This window comes from Salvelinus namaycush, chromosome 4, assembly GCF_016432855.1.
Source record: "Salvelinus namaycush isolate Seneca chromosome 4, SaNama_1.0, whole genome shotgun sequence".
Lineage (NCBI taxonomy): Eukaryota > Metazoa > Chordata > Actinopteri > Salmoniformes > Salmonidae > Salvelinus > Salvelinus namaycush.
The window spans coordinates 68715897-68740400 of record NC_052310.1 but is presented as its reverse complement, the minus strand read 5'-3'; the positions used below and the strand labels follow the sequence as shown (position 1 = coordinate 68740400).

Here is a 24504-nt window from a genome sequence, read left to right as displayed (position 1 = left end):
CAGAGTGTGCCCTTGCAGTCCTGCAGCCCGTTTGCACAGTGTTAATGATAAAACTGGGACGCCCTCGCTCTACTCCGCTCCTTAATAAAATCTCTCTCCAAAAAGGGCCCCCATTTTCTTCTATAAATACTCCTCTGTCTTTTTTCCTGCTCTCTCTCACGGCTAGGTGACGTCCTCCAAGGGACGGAGACTGGCCCAGAATCACTGTGTGTGTCATACAGAAAGCGGTTGATGAACACTAATTGGAGCGTGTGCCTGGGCACTCTTATGAGTGTGGTAGTCTATGTGTGCTGGTCTATAAGTGTGTGTGTGTGTGTGTGTGTGTGTGTGTGTGTGTGTGTGTGTGTGTGTGTGTGTGTGTGTGTGTGTGTGTGTGTGTGTGTGTGTGTGTGTGTGTGTGTGTGTGTGTGTGTATGTGTGTGTGTGTGTGTGTGTGTGTGTGTGTGTGTGTGTGTGTGTGTGTGTGTGTGTGTGTGTGTGTGTGTGTGTTCCTCAATGCTCAGCCCCATTGAGAAGGAGCAGGGGCAATTTAAGACTTTGCTCTGGATTAGTGGGATTATGGGCTGAATTTTTAAATCCCACTCCACCCCCTATCAGGACAGGGACAGAGGCACAGGGACACATGCCCCTCTTTATTAGGTTTAGGGTTGTGGAGATGTCCACACAGACTCACTCACAGTGGTGCGTATGAATGCCTCTGATCTGGGTTACTTTAAAACAGTGCTGCAGCAACTTGTCCCTGAGGCAATTTACAGTAAAATAGAGTATTGGGCAACACAGAAGCAATCAGCAGGCTAGTTACTAGTCACATGGCCATCAGTCAATGGTAATTGAGAACTGCCAGTGAGTTGTGGTATATTTGTCAGTGTATGTGCAGAAAAAGGTTAATCACAGGTTAATCACACACACACTATGAATAATGGAATTACAGATCACAGGAGGACATAAAAATAAACCTACTAACAAAAGCAGGTGGTTAATGAGAAGGATTTATTGTAGAGAGAGACTTTTATCGGAGATTATTGAATTTATGGAGCATGGAACAGGACTACTGTGACAGTAGTTTAGCATTTTTCTTCTAAAGGAAATCAGTAATAATATTGTAATAACATAGTCATATCAAATGGATATAGTAACAGTAATAACATATGGTTTATAATGGCCTAAATACTGCTAAGACAGCTAAGACATCTAAGACTGCTAAGACATCTAAGACTGCTAAGACATCTAAGACTGCTAAGACAGCTAAGACATCTAAGACTGCTAAGACATCTAAGACTGCTAAGACAGCTAAGACATCTAAGACTGCTAAGACAGCTAAGACATCTAAGACTGCTAAGACATCTAAGACTGCTAAGACAGCTAAGACATCTAAGACTGCCAAGACAGCTATGTAAATTACTTATTTTCCAACACAGAAAACAGCAAAGGTGAAAAAAGTACCTCATAGTTGAGTAAAAGTAACAGCTCAGTCCTAGTTATACATACTGGGCCAGGTGAATTATTCAACAGCCATGCTTGTATCTCCAAACAAACACTGTTCCCTTCAATCAAACTCTCATCTTACACCTTGCCCAACCCAAGATGGCCACTTGACTTGTATATGGGAATATGGGAGAGCAAGAGAGGCCGAGTGACATTATACAGGTCATTGAGCCTGAGGTAAAATGACTGAGCCTGGTCGGTGGGTACCTGACTGTTTTGGCAAGACATCAACCTGTTTAAAGCAGAGACAGACTAGAACAACGTCTGAAATGAAAGCAATATTCATTCCCAGAGCCAAAAACAATCAAGTAATTTAGATACTGAAACAAATGACTAGAACTGCTAAAGCTGATAGGACCCATCATCATGTAACTACCGCCTGAATTGAAGCATGTGACTCAATGTGAAAGTGAATATAATGTGGAGTTTCCCAACAGTAAACAAACTGTGGTGTTTACATCTACAGCCAACAAATTCATGAATATTCAGTCTGCTGATGCTGGAAAAACTTCAATGCCATCCTATTGAATGAAGATACTTATTGTAACTGCCCAGAACGGTTTCAAAACGCATTCATTTGAGCTCCCATTATGATTTTATAAATAAGATGCAGTCTTACCTTTCAACACCCTGAGAAGATGAAGAAATACATAGCCTACAGAGCAAGTGCCTCTGAGGAACACTCCTCTCACTAACTGTATGTGTAACATGAGAGCAGGGCCTGTTTGAAAATGCAGGCAAAACTCAGCAACCAGATCCAACAGTCTGTGTCATGATGCCTTTGGGTTGTGTGCAACTGAGGAGCAGGTGCACAATATTGAAATGGTGTAAAACTGTGAACATTTCTACTTATCCATTCATTTTCAATCTTTGCAAAAAGTTCATGTTAAGTCAAACAAATCTATAGCAATTTAGTCTGACTGACTGAAATTAATTTAGCTTGACTGTGAATGATTAACAACAAACCTTGTCATGCATGAGATAAAACATCAATAATCAATTACTTATAATGTATCCATTTATCCATGTTTACAATTTGTCCGGTAACAGTCCACCATGATGTCGCCAAAGGAGCAGTGAAGTGATGCTATATTTTTTTGACGTCACACCAGCAACATCAGTGTTACAAAAACAAACAAAAAACATTTAGCAACAGGCTACGGATTTGTCAATGTGTTTTTTTAAATTGTTTTATTTTGGGTGGATTAAGTTAGTTTTCCCTATCACCTATGGGTTTTATTTTTACCTTGTTTGTTTCAACCCCGTCCACTTGGTGGCGGCAATACACCTTTTTAGGTTGTAGTCTGCCATAAAACACAGAAGAAGAACAACAACAAAAAAGAAGAACAAGAACAACAAGAACAAAAAGAAGAACAAAAAGAAGAACAAGAACATGCTAACATCCACAGAAGAAGAACCAAAAAAAGAACAACAACAACAAGAACAACAAGAACAAAAACAAGAAGAACAAAAACAAGAACAAAAACAACAAAAAGAAGAACAAGAAGAAGATGAACATGCAACAGAAGTGAAGCCACCCACACCATTATATACAGTGGGGCAAAAAAAGTATTTAGTCAGCCACCAATTGTGCAAGTTCTCCCACTTAAAAAGATGAGAGAGGCCTGTAATTTTCATTATAGGTACACTTCAACTATGACAGACAAAATTAGAAAAAAAAATCCAGAAAATCACATTGTAGGATTTTTTATGAATTTATTTGCAAATTATGGTGGAAAATAAGTATTTGGTCAATAACAAAAGTTTCTCAATACTTTGTTATATACCCTTTGTTGGCAATGACAGAGGTCAAACGTTTTCTGTAAGTCTTCACAAGGTTTTCACACACTGTTGCTGGTATTTTGGCCCATTCCTCCATGCAGATCTCCTCTAGAGCAGTGATGTTTTGGGGCTGTTTCTGGGCAACACGGACTTTCAACTCCCTCCAAAGATTTTCTATGGGGTTGAGATCTGGAGACTGGCTAGGCCACTCCAGGACCTTGAAATGCTTCTTACGAAGCCACTCCTTCATTGCCCGGGCGGTGTGTTTGGGATCATTGTCATGCTGAAAGACCCAGCCACGTTTCATCTTCAATGCCCTTGCTGATTGAAGGAGGTTTTCACTCAAAATCTCACGATACATGGCCCCATTCATTCTTTCCTTTACACGGATCAGTCGTCCTGGTCCCTTTGCAGAAAAACAGCCCCAAAGCATGATGTTTCCACCCCCATGCTTCACAGTAGGTATGGTGTTCTTTGGATGCAACTCAGCATTCTTTGTCCTCCAAACACGACGAGTTGAGTTTTTACCAAAAAGTTCTATTTTGGTTTCATCTGACCATATGACATTCTCCCAATCTTCTTCTGGATCATCCAAATGCTCTCTAGCAAACTTCAGACGGGCCTGGACATGTACTGGCTTAAGCAGGGGGACACGTCTGGCACTGCAGGATTTGAGTCCCTGGCGGCGTAGTGTGTTACTGATGGTAGGCTTTGTTACTTTGGTCCCAGCTCTCTGCAGGTCATTCACTAGGTCCCCCCGTGTGGTTCTGGGATTTTTGCTCACCGTTCTTGTGATCATTTTGACCCCACGGGGTGAGATCTTGCGTGGAGCCCCAGATCGAGGGAGATTATCAGTGGTCTTGTATGTCTTCCATTTCCTAATAATTGCTCCCACAGTTGATTTCTTCAAACCAAGCTGCTTACCTATTGCAGATTCAGTCTTCCCAGCCTGGTGCAGGTCTACAATTTTGTTTCTGGTGTCCTTTGACAGCTCTTTGGTCTTGGCCATAGTGGAGTTTGGAGTGTGACTGTTTGAGGTTGTGGACAGGTGTCTTTTATACTGATAACAAGTTCAAACAGGTGCCATTAATACAGGTAACGAGTGGAGGACAGAGGAGCCTCTTAAAGAAGAATTTACAGGTCTGTGAGAGCCAGAAATCTTGCTTGTTTGTAGGTGACCAAATACTTATTTTCCACCATAATTTGCAAATAAATTCATTAAAAATCCTACAATGTGATTTTCTGGATTTTTTTCTCTCATTTTGTCTGTCATAGTTGAAGTGTACCTATGAGGAAAATTACAGGCCTCTCATCTTTTTAAGTGGGAGAACTTGCACAATTGGTGGCTGACTAAATACTTTTTTGCCCCACTGTATATTTTTTTATTTCACCTTTATTTAACCAGGTAGGCAAGTTGAGCACAAGTTCTCATTTACAATTGCGACCTGGCCAAGATAAAGCAAAGCAGTTCGACACATACAACAACACAGAGTTACACATGGAGTAAAACAAACATACAGTCAATAATACAGTAGAAAAATAAGTCTATATACAATGTGAGCAAATGAGGTGAGATACGGGAGGTAAAGGCAAAAAAAAAAGGCCATGGTGGTGAAGTAAATACAATATAGCAAGTAAAACACTGGAATGGTAGATTTGCAGTGGAAGAATGTGCAGAGTAGAGATAGAAATAATGGGGTGCAAAGGAGCAAAATAAATAAATAAATACAGTAGGGGGAGAGGTAGTTGTTTGGGCTAAATTATAGATGGGCTATGTACAGGTGCAGTAATCTGTGAGCTGCTCTGACAGCTGGTGCTTAAAGCTAGTGAGGGAGATAAGTGTTTCCAGTTTCAGAGATTTATGTAGTTCGTTCCAGTCATTGGCAGCAGAGAACTGGAAGGAGAGGCAGCCAAAGGAAGAATTGGTTTTCGGGGTGACCAGAGAGATATACCTGCTGGAGAGCGTGCTACAGGTGGGTGCTGCTATGGTGACCAGCGAGCTGAGATAAGGGGGGACTTTACCTAGCAGGGTCTTGTAGATGACCTGGAGCCAGTGGGTTTGGCGACGAGTATGAAGCGAGGGCCAGCCAACGAGAGCGTACAGGTCGCAGTGGTGGGTAGTATATGGGGCTTTGGTGACAAAACGGATGGCACTGTGATAGACTGCATCCAATTTATTGAGTAGGGTATTGGAGGCTATTTTGTAAATAACATCGCCGAAGTCGAGGATCAAGTCGAGGATCGGTAGGATGGTCAGTTTTACAAGGGTATGTTTGGCAGCATGAGTGAAGGATGCTTTGTTGCGAAATAGGAAGCCAATTCTAGATTTAACTTTAGATGGGAGAGGTTTGATGTGAGTCTGGAAGGATAGTTTACAGTCTAACCAGACACATAGGTATTTGTAGTTGTCCACATATTCTAAGTCAGAACCGTCCAGAGTAGTGATGTTGGACGGGCGGGCAGGTGCAGGCAGCGATCGGTTGAAGAGCATGCATTTAGTTTTACTTGTATTTAAGAGCAATTGGAGGCCACGGAAGGAGAGTTGTATGGCATTGAAGCTCGTCTGGAAGGTTGTTAACACAGTGTCCAAAGAAGGGCCAGAAGTATACAGAATGGTGTCGTCTGCATAGAGGTGGATCAGAGACTCACCAGCAGCAAGAGCGACATCATTGATGTATACAGAGAAGAGAGTCGGTCCAAGAATTGAACCCTGTGGCACCCCCATAGAGACTGCCAGAGGCCCAGACAACAGGCCCTCCGATTTGACACACTGAACTCTATCAGAGAAGTAGTTGGTGCACCAGGCGAGGCAATCATTTGAGAAACCAAGGCTATCGAGTCTGCCGATGAGGATGTGGTGATTGACAGAGTCGAAAGCCTTGGCCAGGTCAATGAATACGGCTGCACAGTATTGTTTCTTATCGATGGCGGTTAAGATATCGTTTAGGACCTTGAGGTGCACCCATGACCAGCTCTGAAATCAGATTGCATGGTGGAGAAGGTATGGTGGGATTCGAAATGGTCTGTAATCTGTTTGTTGACTTGGCTTTCGAAGACCTTAGAAAGGCAGGGTAGGATAGATATAGGTACATGAGAATGGTCCACAGAAGTGAATGGCGTTTACTGCAACACTAGTTAAGGCACACATTGAAATTATGAATTGTACATCCCACAAATAGGGTAAGTAACAACATGGCTCAATTAAGTCATGTTACAATAAGTAGCTAACTTACGCTCAGCTAGGCTAGCTAGCTATGTCAGTGAAATGTGGAAGGAAGCATCCTGATGTTGCTAAACTTTTACAATTACATTAGCCTAGGTTTATTGTAATGATTATTGTTATACTATTCATCATCATCATCTAGCTAAGCTATTATCTCGTAATGTAAGGAGACTAAATTATAAGTTAGCATAGCTAGCTAGTTATTTGTAGTCAGTCAGTGCTTGACAGCCAGGTAGCTACGCTAAGTTTCCTACATGATGTCCCTGACATCTTTCCTACTCAGACAGGTTAACAAATAGATTTCGTTCACACTATTTGCTATCTATGTGGTGGTCGTGCTGATGTGCACATTGTAATGTGCAATACAATCCCACCATGAATTAAATGAAGTACTCTCTTTCTCTGTAGCTACAGTAACAAAGAAGCGACATGCAGGCCAGCTCCAGGCATACCCATGTGACAAGAGGATGTTCCACCCTGGAGTCTGCTGTCCAGCCTGTCAGCTGGTCAAACTTTCTCAAAACACTGTAGTAAGTAGTACAGGTTGGCCCTTCAGCTTTTAGTCACAGGCATTAGATCTAAGGCTGAGTACTGTACCTCTGAATGTCTACTATAGGCATAGTACAGTCTAAACTACACTTCTCAGAACAGCATAAAACATATTAAGATTGTTACAAGATAATGTATAACTGCCACTATTATTGTCTTCAAACTGTATTGAATATCCAATGTTTTCCCTTTGTGTTGTCCAGGAGTCTGCAACAGGTGTGTGACCACCACTGTGTCTGGGTCAACAACTGCATCAGAGCTCAGAACACCTGGTACTTCCTTCTCTACCTGTTGAGTGTGTGTGTCATGACAGCAGACATGGTACTACTGACGGGGGACATGTTACTGCACGCTGTGGTGCGGTCAGGCATCCTACGAGGCCGTTATGTAGATGATGATGGGCAGCAACGGCAGGCAGGGATGCTCTTTGTCATACAGGTAAAAGACTGGATATACAGATACACATGCACACAATGATGTTGGTGCCTGATGTTTCCATGGAGTTAGTCTTTCCTGCTCTCAGTTTTTCCACAGCAAGTCTGATTTTAAAATGTCATGAATGAAATCCTTTCTAGTTCCATTAACGTCCCACAGAAACCCCCACACAATTTGGCACAGCTTACAGATGGAATACTATTTATTTTTATTCAGTTTTATATCCTAAGTTAAATGCACTTCACACATATATACAGTGCATTCGGAAAAGTATTCAGACACAGTATTCCCGTGTGGCTCAGTTGGTAGAGCATGGCGCTTGCAACGCCAGGGTTGTGGGTTCAATTCCCACAGGGGGACCAGGGTTCAATTCCCACGGGGGGACCAGGATGAATATGTATGAACTTTCCAATTTGTAAGTCGCTCTGGATAAGAGCGTCTGCTAAATGACGTAAATGTATTCAGACCCCTTGACTTTTTCCACGTTATATTACGTTACAGCCTTATTCTAAAATGGATTAAATACTTTTTCCCCCTCATCAATCTACACACAATACCCCTTAATGATGAAGTGAAAAAAGGTTTTTAGAAATGTTTGCAAATGTATTAAAAATAAAAAACAGAAATACCTTATTTACATAAGTATACAGACCCTTTGCTATGAGACTCGAAATTGAGCTCAGGTGCATCCTGTTTCCATCGATGTTTCTACAACTTGATTGGAGACCTCCTGTGGAAAATGTAATTGTTTGGACATGATTTGGAAAAGCATACACCTGTCTATATAAGGTCTCTCAGTTGACAGTGTAAGTAAGAGCAAAAACCTAGCCATGAGGTTGAGGGAATTGTCTGTAGAGCTCCGAGACAGGATTGTGTCGAAGGCACAGATCTGGGGAAGGGTACCAAAACATGTCTGTAGCATAGAAGGTCCCCAAGAACACAGTGGCTTCCATCATTCTTAATGAAGTTTTGAACCACCAAGACTCTTCATAGAGCTGGCTGCACGGCCAAACTGAGCAATCGGGGGAGAAGGGCCTTGGTCAGGGGGGTGACCAAGAATCCGATGGTCACTCTGACAGAGCTCCAGAGTTCCTCTGTGGAGATGGGAGAACGTTCCAGAAGAACCATCTCTGCAGCACTTCACCAATCAGGCCTTTATGGAAAAGTTGCCAGACGGAAGCAACTCCTCAGTAAAAGGCACATGGCAGCCCACTTGGTGTTTGCCAAAAGACACCTAAAGGACTCTCAGACCATGAGACCATGCGTGGTAGGAGTAGGATTCATCTGTACCTCTCTCAGTGGTGCTTTAAATGATCTGTGGCAAAATTTAGATTTTTTTATTAGCCTCAAGTTTGTTTTTATTACATATTGCTCTTGGAAAGGTCATTTTCATAGAAACACAAAGATGTGATATTATTTGTGCTGTACTCAGAGTATAGGTGAGTCATTTCAACTGTAGAAAATGTGTTGTTGAAGTCAACAATATTGTTGAATCCATAAACAGACGCCCACCCAGACAAGAATGACTATGTAGATTGTGATAAGCTGTCGTTGTAAATGGTCTCATCCTCAGGACAACGGGCCAGCAGTGTCCTACCGGTTCCCACACAAGACATTCTGGGTGACCCTCAGTGCCACTCTCCTCCTTGTCATCATCGCCCTCAGCATCATGGGGCATCTATGGCTCAGACAGCCGGACGAAGAGGTAGGAGAGACAACTCACATCTGATTCACCTGTCGGAACGCAGTGCTTTGTATCTGGCATTTAAACTATGAGTTGCTGTAGCCCAATCAAGCATAGAAGCACACATGACTGTAGTTGATGGACAAAATATTCGCTCACACTTGTACAATCACAATGTTGATAGTGAGTTTACACTGAGTAAACCTATCCCTCTACTGTAGTCTTTACAGGTTGTTAGAATCACAGTTCCGGATCAGACTGGAACCCTGATCAATCGATCAGCATTGGTGGACAAGCACAACAACCTGGTGACCTATTCTGTGACCTCACAGGCCAACCACACGTCCACCGTGCTCTTTGATGTCAAACATGTAGGAAGACTTTTCTGAGTTGAAAGTATATTGAACTGAGACAAGCTCCGACCTTTCTATTGGTGTGGCTGTTTCTCAGTATTCAACAACACTTCACTGAACTGACTCATGTTTGTGCAGGGTTTGATATGTTACAAGCCTGAGAACCGGGATACTTGCTTCCTGCGTAAGATGGAGAGATCTGATTATGAAAATGTGCACTCCCTCCTCCAGCAATCAACGCAACAGGTAAAGATGGTCACTCTTTAAATTTATAACAGCGTATGAAACATACTACTTTGGATTTCACATCATATGAGTCTCAGAGGAACTATGCCGTTTTGGGACTTAAATTGGCATGGCAACAACTAAAGGGTATGCAGAAACAGCTTACTGTGTCAGCCACTCTCCAAACCAACCTTTGTTTTATTGGAGCTGAGGTGAGTCACACTGTTGCTGCTAATGTGTAAAGTGGCAGTAGGGGTGGATCATAGGAAGGGACTCATAGCTTAGTGCCACTTCTGCCTCCCTCTCCATACCCAGCCAGACCCTATTGGATTTAGGGGTGTTGATTTTGGAATCCCTCTCCTCTCCCAGTCCAGAGAGAAAGGGGGGGGGGGGGGGGGGTAATAGACCAAACAAGGCCTTACATGCTTATAGTGTAGTGAGTCTCTCCAGGACTGAATTCCTCAGGGCATCTGATCCTCCTAGCCCCCTCTCTCCCCTGGATCCCCTTACAGGTTGGGACAGCAGTGAGGCTCAGACCTGCACAATGGCCACTCTGTTTGGGGAGTACTGGGTTTGTTAAGGCTTCGCTGTACTGGAGAAAGAGGAGAAACTATGGTTGGTTAGCGAGGGAAGGGCCAGTCTGGCAGAGGACAACTTTTAATGAGGTATGCTTTTTGGTTATGTGTGGTCAATGTCAATGGTCATTACAGAATGGATGGGTTGCTTTTCTGCTGTGGAACTGTGAATCTACAAGGCCATGATGACATCCAGCTGTGTCCTTGCTGCCTATTCATTAGTTAATTTACTTCATGAGATGATTACTTGCTCAACCATTATTCAATTTGATATATCTCATTTAGGCCTAGGCTAATTCATCTATTCACAAGAGCTCGAGTATGATGAAGCTACTCATGTCATTACCTCATAGTGAAGGGCCACTGTGCAGCTGGACTAAATCATTCATTGGTTGTATAGACTTTAGTTACTTACATAGAATAGCTCTCTCAAAAGATAAATATGCCAAAATCCTAAGTGTTTCATGCTTTTCTCATGCTATCTGAGTCGTTTGAGATGTGACTCGCATGGTATCAAGTATCTCATAAAACTAGACTTTAGCATCAGATCCACCGATTGTGGTCATTCAGTGTCTGATTTACTGGATAGACTTAATCTTTATAGAAATGCTGGGCCTTTCTGGGGTCGATCTCTCCGTTCTGCAGCACAATGCTCTTCAGAGTGGAGGGAAACAGGTTGTTAGAAGGTTTGCTCAGGCGTAACAGCATGTTAAGTGGTCCCTATCGGACTCATCAATAGTGTACATGGTGCAATTACTAAATGGTCTTTGTGCCAAATGAGAGACACCAGAGCTGAGACAATAACCTGGCAGACCACTGAAGTGATCTAATAAAGACACTGCACTATAATTACAACTTGAGTTTGTCTGCAACAGCTATTTTGAACCATTCTGTTATACGTTAATTTACACCATTTTTATTTGTCGTTTGAAAAACCACTGAGTGCAATCATAACTCCTCTGGTGTACATGTTGCTTATTCTCATCATTCCTAATAATCCTGAAAGAATGTGCTCCAACAATTACAAATGTGATCATCTCCTGCCAGGAGAGCCAGTGGGTGTTGTTGGGGAATGAGACCCAGAGACAGACAGAGTTTCTGGGGGTGATGGGGGGCAGTCAGGTGGACGTGCCCACCCTGGAGGAGCCTCTACAGGCCCTGTGTCAAAAAAACTCCATCCACTGGACCAGGAGACACAACAGTGAGACCAAGGAGTGGGACTACCCTTCTTCACGTCATTAGCTACATGCTAAATACACATTCACTTGCCTTGACATTTACAATAACATAAGGATTAAAGATGAAACTGTGAAGCATTTTATTTTAAAGCGTGTCAAATGTTATATTCAATTCTGAGAAGTCAATAGTCATACAAAGCAAAGACCTGAGCCCTTTTGTTAAACAAGTTCCTTGCTCCCCGTCTGTGTGCTGGCAGTTGTTTCCAGAATAGAGCAGCTCCCTGTCTGCGTGCTGGCAGATGTTTCCAGAATAGAGCAGCTCCCTGTCTGTGTGCTGGCAGATGTTTCCAGAATAGAGCAGCTCCCTGTCTGTGTGCTGGCAGATGTTTCCAGAATAGAGCAGCTCCCTGTCTGCGTGCTGGCAGTTGTTTCCAGAATAGAGCAGCTCCCTGTCTGCGTGCTGGCAGATGTTTCCAGAATAGAGCAGCTCCCTGTCTGCGTGCTGGCAGATGTTTCCAGAATAGAGCAGCTCCCTGTCTGCGTGCTGGCAGATGTTTCCAGAATAGAGCAGCTCCCTGTCTGCGTGCTGGCAGTTGTTTCCAGAATAGAGCAGCTCCCTGTCTGCGTGCTGGCAGATGTTTCCAGAATAGAGCAGCTCCCTGTCTGTGTGCTGGCAGATGTTTCCAGAATAGAGCAGCTCCCTGTCTGCGTGCTGGCAGATGTTTCCAGAATAGAGCAGCTCCCTGTCTGCGTGCTGGCAGTTGTTTCCAGAATAGAGCAGCTCCCTGTCTGCGTGCTGGCAGATGTTTCCAGAATAGAGCAGCTCCCTGTCTGCGTGCTGGCAGATGTTTCCAGAATAGAGCAGCTCCCTGTCTGCGTGCTGGCAGATGTTTCCAGAATAGAGCAGCTCCCTGTCTGCGTGCTGGCAGATGTTTCCAGAATAGAGCAGCTCCCTGTCTGCGTTCTGGCAGTTGTTTCCAGAATAGAGCAGCTCCCTGTCTGCGTGCTGGCAGATGTTTCCAGAATAGAGCAGCTCCCTGTCTGCGTGCTGGCAGATGTTTCCAGAATAGAGCAGCTCCCTGTCTGCGTGCTGGCAGATGTTTCCAGAATAGAGCAGCTCCCTGTCTGCGTGCTGGCAGATGTTTCCAGAATAGAGCAGCTCCCTGTCTGCGTGCTGGCAGATGTTTCCAGAATAGAGCAGCTCCCTGTCTGCGTTCTGGCAGTTGTTTCCAGAATAGAGCAGCTCCCTGTCTGCGTGCTGGCAGATGTTTCCAGAATAGAGCAGCTCCCTGTCTGCGTGCTGGCAGTTGTTTCCAGAATAGAGCAGCTCCCTGTCTGTGTGCTGGCAGATGTTTCCAGAATAGAGCAGCTCCCTGTCTGTGTGCTGGCAGATGTTTCCAGAATAGAGCAGCTCCTTGCTCCCTGTCTGCGTGCTGGCAGATGTTTCCAGAATAGAGCAGCTCCCTGTCTGTGTGCTGGCAGATGTTTCCAGAATAGAGCAGCTCCCTGTCTGTGTGCTGGCAGATGTTTCCAGAATAGAGCAGCTCCTTGCTCCCTGTCTGTGCTGGCAGATCTTTCCAGAACAGCGTGAGAAACATAATCCTGAAAAACAGTGCTGTGTGACCTTTACAAAGTCACAGCAGTAAATAAGAAGAACAACCTTTAGGCTAAACTCACTGCTACCTAACTACAGCAGGTAGATGACCAATACAGTATCTAACTCTCTCTGTAGCAGAGAGCACTGATAGCCAACTATTTGAGAGGATGAATTTGCCACTCTGAATCACCAAGTGAGTAAAACTCAATGGAGATACGGTTCCATTAGCAGGCAGTAGTTATGACTTGCATACTTTGAGGTTTTGTTGGTCTTTTCTACCAAACTGCCTGTTAAGTAACAGACCTTCTCTCTCTCGCTCTGTGAAGGTCCAGGTAAACAGCGTTTAGTCTACTTCTGCATAGACATCTGCTTCCCTAGTAACATCTGTGTGTCTGTCTGCTTCTACTCCCTGCCGGAGTGACCTGCCATCATCCAGTCTCAGGCAGCACATACCAGCGCTTATCAGGGAAACAAAGTGCTACTTCTCATCCCCGCTAAGAAACCGGAGTGTCGCCGGCTCCAAAAAACACTGAATACAACCGGGGAACAGGAGCTGGCTTTCACTCTCAATACTGCAGCCCCTGCCACCTTAGTCCCTCCTATGCCTCCGCTCCAGTCCTTTCCCTTCTGAGAGATAAGCGACGGTAACAAGCTGTGAAGTTTATCTGCAGACTACCCTCGTCACCTTTCCTTAATGTTTAATACGTTCCCTTGTGGCAGAGTTGTCCGTTCTTTTTGTTCTTGTTATTTCCTGTACTGTAACCCACAGCAGATGAGTCATCATGTGTGTAACCATTCCTGTTTGCAGGAATGTCTTAAAATGACTTGATCCCTTCAATAAACCAAGTTGTGTATAGATTCTCTTTTTTAGGGTACTAAAAAGAAAGAAAATGGAAAGATGCTAACACTTCTCACTAAAAAGTGTGTGTCAAGTGTGAGTGTCAAGACAAAAGCACCACAGAGTAAATGTTGCACACCAGTTAGTCTTGTTACTGGAATTCATCATATCCCGTACGATCACACATGGGATGCAGCCCTCTTATATCCTGAACAGTCACTGGTGGGATGCAGCCCTGTTATATCATGTAGTCACTGGTGGGATGCAGCCCTGTTATATCCTGGACAGTCACTGGTGGGATGCAGCCCTCTTATATCCTGAACAGTCACTGGTGGGATGCAGCCCTGTTATATCCTGTAGTCACTGGTGGGATGCAGCCCTGTTATATCCTGTAGTCACTGGTGGGATGCAGCCCTGTTATATCCTGTACAGTCACTGGTGGGATGCAGCCCTGTTATATCCTGGACAGTCACTGGTGGGATGCAGCCCTGTTATATCCTGGACAGTCACTGGTGGGATGCAGCCCTGTTATATCCTGGACAGTCACTGGTGGGATGCAGCCCTGTTATATCCTGGACAGTCACTGGTGGGATGCAGCCCTGTTATATCCTGGACAGTCACTGGTGGGATGCAGCCCTGTTATATCCTGGACAGTCACTGGTGGGATGCAGCCCTGTTATATCCTGGACAGTCACTGGTGGGATGCAGCCCTGTTATATCCTGGACAGTCACTGGTGGGATGCAGCCCTGTTATATCCTGGACAGTCACTGGTGGGATGCAGCCCTGTTATATCCTGGACAGTCACTGGTGGGATGCAGCCCTGTTATATCCTGGACAGTCACTGGTGGGATGCAGCCCTGTTATATCCTGAACAGTCACTGGTGGGATGCAGCCCTGTTATATCCTGGACAGTCACTGGTGGGATGCAGCCCTGTTATATCCTGGACAGTCACTGGTGGGATGCAGCCCTGTTATATCCTGGACAGTCACTGGTGGGATGCAGCCCTGTTATATCCTGGACAGTCACTGGTGGGATGCAGCCCTGTTATATCCTGGACAGTCACTGGTGGGATGCAGCCCTGTTATATCCTGGACAGTCACTGGTGGGATGCAGCCCTGTTATATCCTGAACAGTCACTGGTGGGATGCAGCCCTGTTATATCCTGGACAGTCACTGGTGGGATGCAGCCCTGTTATATCCTGGACAGTCACTGGTGGGATGCAGCCCTGTTATATCCTGGACAGTCACTGGTGGGATGCAGCCCTGTTATATCCTGTACAGTCACTGGTGGGATGCAGCCCTGTTATATCCTGGACAGTCACTGGTGGGATGCAGCCCTGTTATATCCTGGACAGTCACTGGTTGGATGCAGCCCTGTTATATCCTGTACAGTCACGTGTGGGATGCAGTCCTCTTTCCAGATATCCATCAGATTTTTTAAAGACTTAACTTTTGAGACCTTTCACCTTTGATTAAGTTAGTGAATTTAAATACATTCATCTAGCTGTGGCCCATCACAAAACTCCTTGCCCAAGCTATAAGACAAACAAGGCCATGACACACTCTCCCTGTATCCCCAGGCTGTTTCAATGTAGACCTTTTGACAAATATAAAGAGCCTCTCCCCTCATAAATAAACTATTGTGCAAGCAGAAGCTGTGAGAGACATAGACAGGTGGATATTTATCTACAGTCAAAGAGCTTCGCTGTGAGACAAACAGCTGTGTGGATATTTATCTACAGTCACAGAGGTTCGCTATAGAGTAGCTCCTCATCAGCCCAGACACACCACAGCCTTCTGATGTACTCTGCTGTACTCCCTCTTAATCTCCCTGGTCTCCACACACCACTGCCGTGCCAGGTTGTCAGAAGAGGCTGTAACACATGCATCACACATTTATTGATCGTTACGTCAGAACTGCCCAAAGTCAGTTAAGTCAATCTAGCCACACTAGGATGGAAGTCAGTCACTTTCAACCGCAAAACAATCATTTACTCTAGTTCAGTTCTCTCCAACCCTGTCCCTAGTGAGCTACCCTGTAGGTTTTCACTTCAAACCTGTCCCCAGAGAGCTACCCTGTAGGTTTTCACTTCAACCCTGTCCCTAGTGAGCTACCCTGTAGGTTTTCACTTCAACCCTGTCCCTGGAGAGCTACCCTCCTGTACATTTTCACTTCAACCCTGTCCCTGAAGAGCTACCCTCCTGTACATTTTCACTTCAACCCTTTCCCTAGAGCTACCCTCCTGTACATTTTCACTTCAACCCTGTCCCTAGAGAGCTACCCTCCTCTACGTTTTCACTTCAACCCTTTCCCTAGAGCTACCCTCCGGTACATTTTCACTTCAACACTGTCCCTGGAGAGCTACCCTCCTGTACGTTTTCACTTCAACCCTGTCCCTGGAGAGCTACCCTCCTGTACGTTTTCACTTCAACCCTGTCCCTGAAGAGCTACCTTCCTGTACGTTTTTGCTCAAACCCCAGTTGTAACTAATCTGATTAAGTTTATCAACTAGCTAATAATTATAATCAGATGCGCTAGATTAGGGTTGGAGTGAAAACCTCCAGGATGGTAGATTTCCAGGAACAGAGCTAGATAAAGTGTCAATACACAACTCATTTAGTAATGATCGTTAGACATCCTCCTCTTACACGTCTGGTCTGCCGAGCAGGTTGCCAGCAGCCTGTTGGGAAAAACACAGTTAAGTCACATAAAAACTTACTATACAAGACGTGCAATCAAATCTGACTACTACAGATTCGTATAGGCTGCATTATGCACACATTCCTTAAAAGATGTGTGTGTGTGTGTTGTACTCACGTAGAATCAGGGCTGAATTTGCAGCGGACGGAGTAGTGCTTATTAGCGGGGATCTTGGTTTTTGGGGTGAGCTGTGTCACCTCGTCACCCATCCCTCCTGCCAGGTTCCACACCTAACAGTTTCCCTGTGAGGTGGAGCGAAATCACAATTACTACACTGAACAAAAATAGAAACATGGAACAATTTCAAAGATTTTACTGACTTACAGTTCATATAAGGAAATCAGTCAATTTAAATAAATTCATTAGGCCCTAATCTATGGATTTCACATGATTGGGAATATAGACATGCATCTGTTGGTCAGATATACCTTTAGAAAAACAGTAGGGGCGTGGATCAGAAAACCAGTCAGTATCTGGTGTGACCACCATTTGCCTCATGCAGCGTGACACATCTCCTTCACATAGAGTTGATCAGGCTGTTGATTGTGGCCTGTGGAATGTTGTTCCACTCATCTTCAATGGCTGTGTGAAGTTGCTGGATATTGGCGGGAACTGGAACACGCTGTCGTACACGTCGATCCAGAGAATCCCAAACATGCTCATTGGGTGACATGTCTGGTGAGTATGCAGGCCATGGAAGAACTGGGACATTTTCAGCTTCCAGGAATTGTGTACAGATCCTTGCAACATGGGGCCGTGCATTATCATGCTGAAACATGAGGTGATGGAGGCAGACGAATGTCATGAATATGGGCCTCAGGATCTCGTCACGGTATCTCTGAATTTAAATTGCCTGTGATAAAATTCAATTGTGTTCTTGTCCGTAGTTTATGCCTGCTCATACTGTAACCCCACTGCCAAAATGGTGCACTCTTTTCACAACATTGACATCAGCAAACCGCTTTCCCACACAACGCCATACACGCTTTCTGCCATCTGCCCGATACCGTTGAAACCGGGATTCATCCATGAAGAGCACACTTCTCTAACATGCCAGTGGCCATCGAAGGTGAGCATTTTCTCACCGAAGTTGGTTACGACGCCAAACTGCAGTCAGGTCAAGACACTGGTAAGGACGATGAGCATGCAGATGAGACGGTTTCTGACAGTTTGTGCAAACCCACAGTTTCATCAGCTCCCTGGGTGGCTGGTCTCAGATGATCCATCAGGTAAAGAAGCCGGATGTGGAGGTCCTGGGCTGGTGTGGTTACACGTGGTCTGCGGTTGTGAGGCTGGTTGGATGTACTGCCAAATTCTCTACAACGATGTTGGAGGCGGCTTATGGTAGAGGAATGAATATTAAATTCTCTGGCAACAGCTCTGGTGGATATTCCTGCAGTCAGAATGCCAATTGCATGCTCCCTCAACTTGAGACATTTGTAGCATTGTGTTGTGTGACAAAACTGCACATTTTAGAGTGGTCTTTTATTGTTCCCAGCACAGGGTGCACCTGTGTAATGATCATGCTGTTTAATCAGCTTCTTGATATGCCACAACAGGGATGTAAACAAAATTGGGCACACCATTTGAGAGAAATAAGCTTTTTGTGCATATGGAACATTTGTGATATTTTATTTCAGCTCATGAAACCAACACCTTGCACATATATTTTTGTTCAGTGTAAATTATGTATTAGAGTGTACAGTCCAGTATAACATAATTCATTTGTTAAGCATACTGACCGAGCCATTGACTGCTGCCATGTAGGTGGCGTCAGGGTCGATGTGGACTGAGTTGATGGACACTTCTGGTTCAGGAATAAGCTGCTCATTGTGATCGGTCTTCAGATCCCAGATATGGATCACACCGCTCTGGTCCCCCACGATCAAGTCAGCCTGGAAAATGCACAAGCCCGATTGAGAATCAATTAGATGCAATAGACAGAGTTTAAAGAAAGTTAGGATTAGCCTAGGTGTTTATCAACAGTTAACAGTACAATGCTGACAGTCCAGTAACAGTGCTCCCTCTAGTGGTGGCATATATCAAATCACTTTTGAGACACTGGTTGCAGTCTAAAAGACACACCCAGGCTAACGTTAGTTAGCTAATTAATTTGCTAGCTATCATACAGTAGGCATATATATTAAATATATAATTATTAATAAGTAGACATGCACTAATAATTGAATGTAGTGTATATAAAGCACCCACAAGCCACCGGTGGCTGAAAACACAATCATCGCAGGCTGAACGAGTAACGTGATAGGGTGTGTCTTTTAAGTTTGGACCGCAGCCACTGACTTACCTGGTTGGGATGAAGACACACACACAGTTTATGGGAGCATTGACCTGAAAGATCCTCTGGCATTGCAGGTTCCTTGACCTTGGACCAGAGCAATGTTCAGCTTGGTGAGAATGCCATAACATGCCCCACAGGCAGGCAGACAGACAGTATTATCAACAGTACCCCAGGTCCCAGATGCGAGCCATGCAGTCCTCTCCTCCTGTGTACATCCAGGGATCGTCCTCATGGAAGTCCACTGACGCCGTCATAGTTTATGACCGGGGTTGGGTTATTGGAGTTTAGATCACACATACGGATGTGTTGATAACCTTTGGAACAGAACAAAAGACACACAGTCAAGCCCACATTAATTATGATGATAATTATATGTATGGTTTTGCCTATTTTATTTCTCAACAAACCTGCAGCTGCAATCATACTTCTGTCGGGAGTAACTTCGAGGGAGTTCACTTGGTGAAAGTACTGGTTAAGAATATAATTAAAGGTTGCTAGCTATAATCATTGTGCAACAACATACATATTAAAAGGTAGCTAGCTATAGTCATTGTGAAACAACATCCTTATGAGCAAAATACATATGTTAAAAGGATTGTGCTAACTGGGATGTTCACAAAAATATCTCCAATTGATGGAGTTGGAGACTTGGAGCACTTTCTAAGTTGTTACAACAAATAACTGGTGGTCTAGAAACGAAATGAAAGCTAAATCTGCAAGAAAGGTCTTGATGAATTCGTGTGAAGCAAGTGAAGGTAAGGATACAGAGTCTTGGTGCTGGACTGTCCTGGTGCAGATGCTGCTGTGGGCCTGCCAGAACCGCACTGTGTGGTCATATCCAGCGGTAGCCAGAATCAACGGGTCGCTACCCACTGTCCCTGGTTCACATTCATGCTTGAGTGCAGGTATGTTGTCACTGTAAAACGAGCGGTAAACAGCATAAAATATTAGAGGCATTCAAGAGCAATAATGCTAGCAAACAATAACTTTTTATCACTGTTACTTAACGTTAGCTAACAGGTATTTATAATGTCAACAACTCGCCAGACGTTAGCCTAGCTAGCTTTTTTAGCTCTGGTCCATGCGCACGCGTTGGATATTGCGCGTCAACGAGAGCTACATTTTGTTTTTCTACAGCACAGTAGTAAAATCTTTACCTTGATGAGTTTCTAAAGTATATTAAAGCAAATAATTTACAATTTAACGTACAAGAGCGCAGAGACAACTCGTAATGCTGTCGCGCGATGGACCACAGAAAAGTTAGCTATGCTAGCTAGTCGCCTTGTCTATTTAGTTTGTTAACCCATTTGGTGGCATGGTCCAGATGACAGTCACATAAATCGTGTACAAATAGCACCAATAAAAATATATTATCTTACCTCCAATATGTGTAGAATTTTAATGACAAAGGTTATGTAAAGATTACCCTTGCATGTGTTATTTCCGGAAATACTTAAGGGCGTCAAATAGCTCCCCACTACAACAAGTACTGTACAATAAGTTCCGGATTCAAATCTTTTTTTGGTACCGGCTAGGTTCTGCAGTCACTTGGTGGTGGCAAATATGTTCTACTGGGGTGGCGGTTGTTTTTTTGTTTTAGTTTCTTCTTCTTCTTCTTCTTCTTCTTCTTCTTCTTCTTCTTCTTCTTCTACTACTTCTATGGTATTATGGCAGTCCGCAAACATACGTTATAGGTGCATGCAGCCACCTTCCATGTGGGGTGAAAACTGAGGAACTTTAAGGCAGAAAAACAGGAAAAAAAACAAAAACATTTGCACGCAGTGGTTGAAAAAGTACCCAATTGTCATAATTGAGTAAAAGTAAAGATACCTTTATAGAAAATGACTCAAGTAAAAGTGAAAATCACCCAGTAAAATACTACTTGAGTAACTGTGTAAAAGTATTTGGTTTGAAATATACTTCAGTATCAAAAGTATAAATAATTTCACATGCCTTCTTGATTTTTTTTTTTTTTTTTTTTTTTACATTTTACGAATAGCCAGGGCACACTCCAACACTCAGACATAATTTACAAACGAAACATTTGTATTTAGTGAGTCCAGCAGATCAGAAGCAGTAGGGATGTTCTCTCGATAAGTGTGTGAATTGGCCAATTGCCCTGTTCTACTAAGCATTTGAAGTACTTTTGGGTGTCAGGGAAAATGTATGGAGTAAAAAGTACATTATTTTCTTTAGGAATGTAGTGGACTAAAACTAAAAGTTGTCAAAATTATAAATAGTAAAGTACAGACACCCGAAAAAACTACTTAAGCAGTATTTTAAAGTATTTTTACTTAAATACTTTACACCACTGTTTGCACTTGCTTCCACAATTTACACTGCCTATGTATAGGAGACCTGGTGGACAGCCCGGATTCTTGCTACTTCGACTACCTTCACCCTTACAGGCCACTCCTGGAACTCGGGAACGTGGTTCCCACCACAATTGCAGCACAGTGTATCCACTGACTTTTCCACAACATATTTATTCCATCTGCACACTTGCCACTTTTTACATTTAAGAGACTGCAACGGTCTGTTCACATAAGCTCTTACCACGTATCCCATATACCCCAGCTTTACATGTTTAGGAAGAGAATCTTCATAAATTAGCAATAGCACCAATACATTTACATTTACATTTAAGTCATTTAGCAGACGCTCTTATCCAGAGCGACTTACAAATTGGATAGGCTTTCATCTTTCCTTCCCAGTGGTGATTTTAGCATGTAAATTTTGGTGGGGCAACTCCCAAAATATTTTTGGGGATGCATGCCAGCAAAGCTACTACACAACACAACAGAATACATTAATTGCACTATAACGGTGACAAACGGTGCCTACATAAAGCTGTCCCAACAGCAGAGCTTTCTTTTCAGCACTATGGAGTGAATCCTTACCACCGCTACACCTGGCTATCAGGGGTGCTTTGTCTGACAGCGAAACAGTTTATTCAGCCTCATTTACTGCCTTTAAAAAAAACATAGCTAATATGGCTGACTTGCTTAAACAAATGTGGTTTCTACTGACAATTGAGATGTACAAATTATGGCATAAGGGAACGATGAGCACATTAGAGGCAATCCGTAATTTTGAATAAGACACTAATGAGCGAGCTAAGACGGACGTAGTCAATATAACTATTTGTTCAGCACTTTTGAAATGTACAGCGACATAATTTAGAACATGAACCGTTCTTACAGTATTCTCCCTGTACACCAAGTCAGAACTGTAGGATAAATAAAGGGGGCAGATAAGCAGACAATGAAAGCTCTTACAATATTCAATGATGACATTTCTCTAAAAAAGGCTATAGGCTACATGTGCACCACCAAGTCAGAACAGTAGGCTAAGTTATGAGGGGGAAAGGGACCAAATTATTAGGGTGAGACACATGGGCTACTAAAAGCTTACTACACAACATACACTTAGTATTACTTTCTTAGCTACAGTATACATATCTCCCTTGCACATTACATAATTTATGCAGCAGCATACAATACATTTTTGGACTCACCATTGTGCTGTGCTCACTTGAACAGGAAGTTGGCGCAGCATTCCTTCTTATGGGAAAATGTTGTCATGAAACTTTGTCATCAAAGTTTGTCATTCTCTGGATTTATGGTGCTTTCAAGACAACTGTGAACTCTGAAAAAAACAAGGTCAAATCATGACGTCAGTGATCTTCAGGTCGGAGTTCTAGAAAGAGGCCCGTGTTCCCGACTTGGAATTCCGAGTTGCATGACTGTTGAAAATGTATTTTCCCAGTCAGAGCTAGTTTTTTTATGAGTTGCCAGTTGTCTTGTACTCACTGAAGTCTGAGATTTCCCAGTTCTGAGTTTCCAGTTGTTTTGAACGCGGCAAAAGTCATGCTGGATTGACAGCATGGCCAATGTATTCAACCTTTTCTGGCCCATGGTGTTGCATGTGAATGTTTATCCTTTTAAGCTTGGAAAAGAGACCCTTAAACCCAGACTTGGACTACACACCCTCTCCACCAAATAACAGGGGAAGGAAAATAGTGATTGCTTTGCCACGCTTGCCGTTAGCCACTGATTCCTTTCAAACCACTCATTGTTGAATTTGCGATTTCCAACTTGTTGTGTAATGTTTAGATCCAATGGCCAATGAGCACCGATTCGTTTGGTCTATCATTTCTCTTTATATGACAAGGATTAAAAAGGATTTGCTAGTAGATTGTCAACGTGATTCATGATGATGACTGCTTGTCTAGCTTGCTAGCTAAGATTTTGAAAGTATAATGTTGATATGATCAGTCCAATCAAAGCTACGGTAGATATAATGTGATTTGAAGTAATTTTTATCTGTGGCCAATGACCTTGAGCCTTCTTGGATGGGCACTTCTAATGTAAATAAAATCAGCAAAAGAAAAAAACATCCTCAAACTGTCAACTGTGTTTATTTTCAGCAAACTTGACATGTGTAAATATTTGTATGAACATAACAAGATTCAACTGAGACATAAACTGAACAAGTTCCACAGACATGTGACTAACAGAAATGGAATACTGTGTCCCTGAACAAAAGGGGGGTCAAAATCAAAAGTAACAGTCAGTATCTGGTGTAACCACCAGCTGCATTAAGTACTGCAGTGCATCTCCTCCTCATGGACTGCACCAGATTTGCCAGTTCTTGCTGTAAGATGTTACCCCACTCTTCTACCAAGGCACCTGCAAATTCCCGGACATTTCTGGGGGGTATGGCCCTAGCCCTCACCCTCCGATCCAACAGGTCCCAGACGTGCTCAATGGGATTGAGATCCGGGCTCTACGCTGGCCATGGCAGAGCACTGACATTCCTGTCTTGCAGGAAATCACGCACAGAACGAGCAATATGGCTGGTGGCATTGTCATGCTGGAGGGTCATGTCAGGGTGAGCCTGCAGGAAGGGTACCACATGACGGAGGAGGATGTCTTCCCTGTAACGCACAGTGTTGAGATTGCCTGCAATGACAACAAGCTCAGTCCGATGATGCTGTAACACACCGCCCCAGACCATGACGGACCCTCCACCTCCAAATCGATCCCGCTCCAGAGTACAGGCCTCGGTGTAACGCTCATTCCTTCGACGATAAACGTGAATCCGACTATCACCTCTGGTGAGACAAAACCGCGACTCATCAGTGAAGAGCACTTTTTGCCAGTCCTGTCTGGTCCAGCAACGGTGGGTTTGTGCCCATAGGCGACGTTGTTGCCGGTGATGTCTGGTGAGGACCTGCCTTACAACAGGCCTACAAGCCCTCAGTCCAGCCTCTCTCAGCATATTGCGGACAGTCTGAGCACTGATGGAAGGATTGTGCGTTCCTGGTGTAACTCAGGCTGTTGTTGTTGCCATCCTGTACCTGTCCCGCAGGTGAGATGTTCGGATGTACCGATCCTGTGCAGGTGTTGTTACGCGTGGTCTGCCACTGCGAGGACGATCAGCTGTCCGTCCTATCTCCCTGTAGCGCTGTCTTAGGCGTCTCACAGTATGGACATTGCAATTTATTGCACTGGCCACATCTGCAGTCCTCATGCCTCCTTGCAGCATGCCTAAGGCACGTTCACACAGATGAGCA

General features: G+C 43.9%; 2 protein-coding genes across 4 annotated transcripts; one reads left to right on the top strand and one right to left on the bottom strand.

The window, feature by feature from the left end:
* The first annotated feature begins 6919 nt into the window (after positions 1–6919).
* Positions 6920–13758, top strand: LOC120045980 (BRICHOS domain-containing protein 5-like). Its single transcript, XM_038990901.1, has 7 exons — positions 6920–6996; positions 7243–7477; positions 9048–9179; positions 9380–9529; positions 9650–9766; positions 11368–11512; positions 13413–13758. Exons 1-7 carry the CDS (start codon positions 6920–6922, stop codon positions 13505–13507), a joined length of 951 nt encoding a protein of 316 aa, XP_038846829.1. The 3' UTR covers positions 13508–13758.
* LOC120046757 lies at positions 11606–20574 on the bottom strand. 3 transcript variants are annotated; one of them, XM_038992241.1, is made up of 8 exons: positions 20306–20574; positions 19692–19842; positions 19334–19381; positions 18933–19240; positions 18370–18522; positions 16745–16869; positions 16540–16607; positions 11606–15800 (listed from the first exon to the last, which is right to left on the bottom strand). In XM_038992241.1, the coding sequence occupies exon 8, from the start codon at positions 13085–13087 to the stop codon at positions 11672–11674; it is 1416 nt and encodes a 471-aa protein (XP_038848169.1). In that variant the 5' UTR covers positions 13088–15800; positions 16540–16607; positions 16745–16869; positions 18370–18522; positions 18933–19240; positions 19334–19381; positions 19692–19842; positions 20306–20574; the 3' UTR covers positions 11606–11671. The 3 variants fall into 3 exon arrangements, with proteins under 3 accessions (XP_038848169.1, XP_038848170.1, XP_038848171.1); XM_038992242.1 differs by having other exon boundaries at positions 16576–16607; XM_038992243.1 differs by having other exon boundaries at positions 11606–16607; positions 18933–19010; positions 19095–19240.
* Between the last annotated feature and the right edge of the window lie 3930 nt (positions 20575–24504).